Raw genomic sequence first — 8,726 nt, forward strand, 5'->3', positions numbered from 1 at the left:
TGTGTGTGTGTGTGTGTGTAAAAGATGTATCAGGCTGGGAAGGTGGCTCAGTGGTAGAGCACTTGCCTTGCATGCATGAAACCCTGGGTTTGATTCCTCAGCACCACATAAGCAGAAAAAGTCAGAAGTGGCGCTATGGTTCAAATGGTAGGGCACTAGCCTTGAGCTGAAGAGCTGAGGGACAGTGCCCAGGCCCAGAGTTCAGGCCCCTCAACCGAGAGAGAGAGAGGGGGGGGGGCCTTTTCAGGTAGGGATTGAGAACTGGAATTCTTCAACCATCGTTCTTTTTTTTTTAATCATATAGTTCAGCCACACTGCCAGTCACTTTCCGATGTGCCGAGGAAAAGAATCAGGTGGACAAGAGGATTACTAGATTCGTGCTACCTGTTGGTGCCACAATCAACATGGATGGGACTGCGCTCTACGAAGCAGTGGCAGCTGTGTTCATTGCTCAGTTGAATGACTTGGACTTGAGCATTGGGCAGATCATCACTATCAGGTGGGGCGTAGTGTCACACTCATTTGCCTCGTGGTTACTAAGTAAAAGCAATCTGTGAAAGGAGGCCCTGTGGATTGTTTGGCTTGGCTTACAAAGTCCCTTCACAAGATTGAGGACAACTAGAGGGTTCATGGAACACAGCATTCCTGATTCAGAGTCTGAGCAGTTCTAATCATTGCTCTATGCTCAGTTCAGTGCGTCCAGTAGGTACTACGCACGAAGTAGGCACTAAAAACTCAAAGCTGAACGAGGGACAGTCACTGCTATCAAAGGGTCCCTTGTGGCCAGACATAGGTAGCTCATGCCTGTACTTACTCAGGAGGCTGAGATTTGAGGATCCCAGTTCAAAGACAGCCCAGACAGAAAAATCCATGAGGCTCTCATCTCCAATTAACCACCAAAAAACCAGCAGTGGAGATATGGCTCATGCGGTAGAGTGTCAGCCTTGAGTGAAAAAGCTAAGGGCGACTGTCCAGGTCCTGAGTTCAAGCTCCAAAATAAGCACCAAAAAAGAATTCTTTGTGGAAAGAGAATAGATCTCCAAAAGCATGCTGAGGAATATAAGATATAGCATGTCACAGAACTTTGTTTAGTGATCACAGGGGGGTCCCAAAGAGGGAAAGATCAGCTCTCTGGGAAGAGGAAGGAAAGCTTCATGGAAGACAGGGATATAGATGTGTCATCAGTGAGGAGTAAGAACTTAGCAGGCTAATAAGGACGCTAAGCGCTTTGGAAAGCAGAAATAGCTCATACAGGGCTTGTGATGTAGCCATGTCCTAGTTACAGAGTCAGCCATTGTTTGTTGTATCTGGCTCAGCGAGTAAAATGTAGAGGACATGAACGGATAAGACAGAGGTCATATCATGAAAGACTCCGTATGGATCATGGACAGATTCGCACTGTTAGAGAAGTAACAGGTTAGATGGGCAAAGGAACACAAGGCAGGCCAATTAGGGACTAATGGAGAAGTCCAGAGAAGGTGTTAAAAGGCCTACATCAAGGCACAGACACTGGAGACTTACTAATGAATGAATGAATTAAAGAGACAATAGCTCAATTCAATGTGAGGAGCAAGGGAAAGCAAGGATGCGCCCACAATTGGTGAATGGTTCTAGATTGGTAGTTATAAAAACAGGAATTCGCATAAGAAAAGCATTAAGGAGAGGAAGGGGTGACATTATCTAAAAAGAAATGTACTCATTAGCTGACTTATGAAATGGTAACCCCTCTGTATATCACCTTTATAAAAAACAATAAAAATTTTAAGTAAAAAGGAAAAGCAATAAGATAAAGAAATAAAATTTTATACTCCTTAGCCACCCTGGAGGCTCATGTATATAATCCTAGCTACTTACAAAGCTGACACTCAAAACACCACAGTTTAAAGAGAGCCTGGGCAGAAAAACCCACGGGATTCCATCTCCAATTAACCAGCAAAATCCAGGCTATCAACATGGTTCAAGTGGTAGAACACAAGAAGTAAGCCGAGCAACTTTGAGGCTCTGAGTTCAAACTTTAGTAATAGAAAAAAGAAAGACTTTATATTTTTTGAGTCATTGAATTTGAAATACCTTTGAGGCTACAGGTAGAGAGATGTGTAGTGAGAAATGGAGATCTGGACTGTAGATAGCCATCTAATATGTGTCAACTGTCTGCATCTGGATGTCAGGGATACTGTGATTGGCTTAGGCAGGACACTTGAATTATTAAACTTCTGTTTTTTCACCCTTCAAATGAGGATAATAATCATAATGCCTACATTGTAGTCAAGTGGTGGTGACTAAGTCAGATGATGCATATAAAAGCTTTAGTACCTACTCAGCGAACTCTTTAGGAATGGATGATTCTTTAGGAATGGTGAGTTTGTAGAGAAGAAAAGGAGACTCAAGTTTAGGATTGGGAAAATCCTAGTATTAAAGGTAGACCGAGTAAGAAGAAGGAAGAGATGGGAGGAAACAAGAACCATGAAAATATGGAGACCAAGAGAAGAAAGATTTTTCAGGGATGGAAATGGTTCACAGAATCAGATCCTAAAGAGAATTCAACTCAAATGAGGATTTCAACAGCTTGTTTAAGGATATGGTTGAAATACCATTAGTGGATTTTGCTAGAGTTGTTGCTCTAAGATGGTACCATCCATCCAATATGGTAGCCACTAGCCATAGGCTTGTGGTAGTCAGCCAGAGGCTGGCTGAATTAGACAGCACAGATATAGAGCAATTCCATCACAGAAAGTTCGATTTCACAGTGCTACAGTTGAGTGGCAGGCCAGGTTAAGAGTTAATCTGAGGAATTTAGTTGAGTGTAGAAGGAAACTGATTCTCTAGCTCTATGTATTCAAGTTGTATCCCTGCAGAGACAAAATCATACACCTGAAGAGTAGGTTCACAATATTCTAACATAAAACACTTTAAAAAAAATCCTCCACAGCCCTAAATCATAAACTATTGCTGTTTGTTTAAAATTGACCAGACTAGTGAGAAACTGAAAAGATTAGTCTGAAATATGGAACATCTGCTAGGAGAGGGGCTGTACAGATGCTGCTTAATCAATTAAAGGTGGTAGTGGCTAACGAAGCCAAGCTTGACCACAGTTCAGAGGTGATGATCGTGGAGACAGTGTTAAAACTGTGACTTGTGCTCTTGGAGTTTTCTGTTCCACAGATACCCAGGTGGTTGCAGCAGTTCTAATGTATACATTTCCAAGGGGTTCGTCCTACGTCCCTCAGCCTAACCTGGAAAATCTGCACTGAAGTGATTTGCAAAGAGTGATTTCTGAGATGCTGGTTCTTTGATGTGTTGGTGTCTTTTTGATAAATTCTCTTCCTTGTTCTTAATCATACATTGCCTAAATCTTCCTCATCCGTTTTCTTTCTTTTCCCCCTTTTCTTATGCTGACTGCCAGAGAAATCAACCTTGGGCCTAACGGCTGACTAGTCAATTCACATCTGAACTTCTGCCCCCTACTCTGGCATATTCATGAGTCACATTCACTGATGGTGACTGGCCCAGAACTAGTAACCACCGTGAGACCCAGAGTAATCATTGACTTCAAAAATCTGTTCTGAGAAGTAATAAAAGTTAGTTTTAACTTTACAGGTATATTTTCACAGTTCATGAGGCTAATGGTTAAAGAACTCTTTAGATATACAATAGCACGTTTGCCCGCTGTGGTCTGCACATCACAGAAACAAGGATTTTGTGGGTTTACGGTAGCATTCATTTATCCCAAGTTTTAACTGACTGAAAATGGGATAGCCTTCTATCAAAAGATTGTTACAGGGGCTGGGAAGGTGGTTCAGTGGTAGAATGCTTGCCTTGCATGCATGAGACCCTGGGTTGGATTCCTCACTACCACATAAGCAGAAAAGGCCGGCTCAAGTGGTAGAGCACTAGCCTTGAGCTGAAGAGCTTAAAGATAGCTCCCAGGCCCAGAGCTCAGGCACCACGACAGACAAAAAAAAAAATTGTTACAATATCTGAGGCCTGGAAATGGCTCAAAATGCTTGACAGTTTAGGTAATGGGGGGATTTTTTTTTAATTTTGGAAAAATTGCATATATATACATAGTATGATACTTTGGAGGTGGAACCACAGTCTAAGCTTGAGCCTCATTTCTATCTTGTATACACCTTTGAGGTAATTGTATGCAGTGTTTTTAGTGTGCCTGTGTGTTCACTGTGCCCTGTGACATGAGGGCAGATGTGAAATTTCCCACCTGTTGTCATATCCATTTGGCATTTTGGAGAATTTGAGATGTTGGACTTTCAGATTAAAGATGCTCAGTCAGTACTGGGTGTTTTGACTGTTTATCTAGCCAAGTAGCATAGGGAGAAGACAGAAGTAGCAGCAGAAATCACATGATTTTACCTTCCTTGAATGCCTCAGATGGATTAATCTTTTCAGCAGCCCTAAAGACATCATATTATCCCTATAAAGCAGACAAGAAGTTGAGATTCAGAGACGTCGTTTGCCTAAGAAAATGCAGCAGGAAAATGGAAGAGACAGGAGTAGAACTCAGATGTGTCTGACTGTGAGATCTGGGCTCACTCTAGTTCATTTGCCCAGCCTCCAGCTGTGTTGAGCTAAGCTAAATGGCCTGTCCCCAAACTAAGCCTCAGTGTGAGGAGAGAACTTTGTGACTGAGGCAGTGAAACTTTTCTCAGCCAAAATAGGATATGCTTGAGCCAGGTTAAAAGCAAAACTCTAGGCCAGGCATTGGGTAGCTCACATCTCGGATCCTAGCTATTTGGGAGGTTGAGAATGGTTTGATGCCAGCCCAGGCAGGAAAGTTCACAAGACTCCTTCTCAACCCATAGCTGGGTGTGGTTGCATATTCCCATTATCCAACCTACAACAGGAAGCCTGCAACAGGCAGATCATGGTTTAGGCATGCATCTGGACAGGAAGTAGAATCCTATTTCAAAAATAACCACTCTGAAAAGGACTAGTGATATGGATCAGTAGTAGAGCATCTGTGTAACAAGGGGCTAGACCTTGATTTCAAACCTAGTACTACCATAAGAGAAAGAAAGAAAGAAAGAAAGAAAGAAAGAGAGAGAGAGAGAGAGAAAGAAAGAAAGAAAGGAAGGAAGGAAGGAAGGAAGGAAGAAAGGAAGAAAAGAAGGAAGGAAGGAAGAAAGGAAGAAAGAAAGAAGAAAGAGAGAGAAAGAGAGAGGAAGGAAGGAAGGAAGGGAGGGAAGAAGGAAGGAAGGGAGGAAGGAAGGAAGGAAAGAAGACAGACAAGTTCTGCAAGCAAGGTCAAGAGTGTGATTAATCATGAAATATTTCAGGAGGGATCAATAGGCTTGCTCACAAATCACATCTGACTAAGAACATCCATTGATGCATTCAGTTCCACTTTTTTTCAACCTGCATTGGAATATCATTGAATTTTCCAAAGAAAACATAGGTAAGAATAGATCAAAAGGATTGAGAAAGCCTGGAATTTTTAAGAGGTATTAGTACAGCCTCAGAACTCTCTAATTTACTGTAAATTGATTGAAGCAACACATATTGATCAAAGACCTTCAGCCTGCATTTGCCTAGATCCTTTAAATGGTCTCTGCAGCATATCACCTGGCAGATGCATGGCCAGTCCACTTAAACATCCTAAGAATGCTGACACTTTTGAAGACTATGGATTCTGAGTAGGTGTTCTAGTTTAAACTGTCAGTTGCTTCATAGTCACCTGTTGATCCAGTGAATTTTTGCAGCAGTGTAAATCCTGCCCTAGGGATGAGTCTGTTTTTTCAGAGCATATCATGAATGCCACTCAAGATCATTCAAAGGGATTTTTAGAGTATGATGAGTCTTGATTAAAATAAGAAATACGTTGCTGCCCAAGACCTGTACATTCTTCCAGGCATAAGTGGCTCACTTCTGTAATGCTGGCTGAGATCTAAGGATCACTGTTTGGAGCCAGCCCTAGCAGACAAATCTGAGAGACTCTTATTTCAAATCCATCAGCAAAAAGCCAGAACTAGAGGCATGGTTTAAATGGTAAGGTCCCAACCAGGAATGGAAAAGCCAAATGAGAGTAAGAAAGCTTTGAGTTCAAATTCCTATATGAGCACTCTTTCCTTCTCTCTCTCTCTCTTTGTGTCTCCATTGCAAACTGACCAATTCCTAGTGCTACATATTATCTATCCAAGAGAAATCTTTTAACATGCATGATAATAAAGTTAATTTGACTGCCTCTTCCAGATTCTAGGTCTGTCTTCATTTTTCACAAAGGGCATCCACTGGGAGAAAGCAATAGGAATTTTTATACCTTGGACAGGAGTCACATATTTTCTTAATTCGGTGTCCTTCAGACAGGTCAAGAGTCTTGTGATAACCAGAAAGTCCTCTAAACCTGTTTAACCATTGCCTTTGTCTTTGGCCTTCACCTGAAATACCCTTACCCAGTCAACTGACCTTTACCCCTAATCTGCAAGGCCACTGAAATTCCTGGCTCTTATTAGGTGCTCAGTAAATGACTGGACAGGAGAGTAGATGGAAGGAAAGAGGAAGCAAGCAGGTAGAGAGGTACCTGGCATGTATTTAGGATGGATGCATGGGATGGGTAAAGCATTCCATTTACAGTCCACTTGGCAAGCTCTTGTGCTCCTTTTAAATGACTCTCTGGCTCATTTTAGGTGTCACTCGCGACATTCTTTTGTCTTTCTTTTCTTGCCCCAGAATGCTGTTTCCCCTTTCCCCCTGTCAGGCCATGGAATCACATTCTTCCTAGCCTCCTCTCTCCCAACTCTCATCCTATATGCCTCGAGCAAGTCCTTAGTAGATAACAAATTCTTAGTGCTTGATTTCCCCAGATAATAATCACCATGGAGATGGTTTCAGGTCCAGAGCCTTGAGGGGAGAAACAGGAGGGTCTCACGCTTTCTGCTGGTGTGTTTTGGCTACAGCATCACAGCCACAGCTGCTAGCATTGGAGCTGCCGGTGTGCCTCAGGCGGGCCTGGTGACCATGGTGATCGTGCTGAGTGCGGTGGGTCTGCCTGCAGAGGATGTTACCCTAATCATCGCTGTCGACTGGCTCCTGTGAGTTGGACCAAATGCCCTTGGCCTCAGCCAGATGGACAGGCTCCCTTCCTAATCACCCTCCCTTCAGAAGGCCCAGTGAGCCATCTGTTGCTGCTTTGATTGCCCTCTGACCAGGCCATCTGATAACTGTGCTCAAACATTAACTCCTCATCACTAAAGCAGAGATGTTTAAAAGCCAGCAAAGCTCCATTAGCTCATTATACTGGTTGAACTGCAAGGCTACAGCAGGGTGCCAGCTACACTAAATACAGTAAATGGGATAATATGATGAAAGCGTTGGGAAGGCCCCAGAGCTATCTTAAAAGCTGTCCTTGACTTGGTTTACCCTCACAGACTCAGAACCACCTTGTTCAAAATCAGCACCTATTTCCAAGCATTAGTAGGGTTGTCTAGACCATAGCATGCACAAAGGTTTTTAGGATAAGCCTGACTTAGGTTTGGCTCCCCATCCAGCATCTAATTAGCTTTACGACTTGGAGGCCCTTAACCTGAGGCCCAGTTGCATTATCCACCAGACAGATGGGGGAAATTCTGCCTACCTCCTTGGCTTGTTGTAAGGACTTATGTGGGGTCGTGTGAGTCCAGAATCTAGAACCAAGTCTGTCAGCCAGTACATGCTCAATAAATGGCAAGTTGTATTGGCAAGCTGAGGAAGAATTGAGCCCCCCTCTCATGCCTCTGTCTCTTCTCTAGGGACCGGTTCAGGACCATGGTCAATGTCCTTGGTGATGCATTTGGGACTGGCATTGTGGAAAAGCTCTCTAAGAAGGAGCTGGAACAGATGGATGTTTCCTCTGAAGTCAACATTGTGAACCCTTTTGCCTTGGAATCCACAGTACTGGACAGTGAAGACTCAGACACCAAGAAGTCATATGTCAATGGAGGCTTTGCAGTGGACAAGTCAGACACCATCTCGTTCACCCAGACGTCACAGTTCTAGAGCACCCCGCTGCAGATGACTGGAGTGATGGACAGGTCCATGAGAGTCATCTCTTAGCAAGCTCAACATTCAGGAACAGAAAACCGCTGATGGTCAATTGTGTTTTTAACTTGAGAAACAGAAGACCAGATTATTTTCTACCTTTGGCTTGATAGCCTCTGCTCGCTAGATTTCAGAATTAGGGAGTGTGGTAAGATGAAACATCATCAAATAATGTAGAAGTTGTATTATCCGGGTTTTGAAAATTCTATAAAACCAAGTTTGAAAGTGTATAAAGTACTAACTTGAAATCAGTAATTAATGTCAAAGAGAAATTGCTTTCCCATACACAGACCAGTTTGGGGATATATATATATATATATATATATATATATATATATATATATATATATAATTTGTTACAAATTTTTTACTCAAGCTTTCTATTGGCATGGATTTCCTTTCCTCTCATTTTTTATAAATTATAATGGGTCTAAACAACCCCACTTGTCAATGTGCCAAAATGACCATTTTGAACTCATCTCCAGCCAATTTCAAAGAAATTGTTTTGAAAACACAAAACAGCAGCAAAAAAAAGACCAGACCAGCACAGTTCTGCAATAATAATTTCAAGACTCGCATAGGGTTTAGGGGGGAAGAGAGAGGGGTTCTTTTGTCAATGTACTGTATTGGGACACTGGTCATTGTTAACCCAGTGTTCAGTATAGAACTATGTATGTATGTATGTATTTATTATTTTC

General features: G+C 42.4%; 1 protein-coding gene across 1 annotated transcript in view; it reads left to right on the forward strand.

The window, feature by feature from the left end:
* The window catches only part of Slc1a1 (solute carrier family 1 (neuronal/epithelial high affinity glutamate transporter, system Xag), member 1), a 75,944-nt gene extending 67,604 nt beyond the window's left edge, over positions 1-8,340 (forward strand). The window contains exons 10-12 of the mRNA XM_013018410.1: positions 305-499; positions 6,909-7,043; positions 7,740-8,340. Coding sequence (XP_012873864.1) covers positions 305-499; positions 6,909-7,043; positions 7,740-7,986 — 577 coding nt within the window. The 3' untranslated portion in view covers positions 7,987-8,340. The remainder of the gene's footprint in view (positions 1-304; positions 500-6,908; positions 7,044-7,739) is intronic.
* Positions 8,341-8,726: the final 386 nt, after the last annotated feature.

The sequence above is a fragment of the Dipodomys ordii genome, unplaced genomic scaffold, assembly GCF_000151885.1.
Source record: "Dipodomys ordii isolate 6190 unplaced genomic scaffold, Dord_2.0 Scaffold40, whole genome shotgun sequence".
Lineage (NCBI taxonomy): Eukaryota > Metazoa > Chordata > Mammalia > Rodentia > Heteromyidae > Dipodomys > Dipodomys ordii.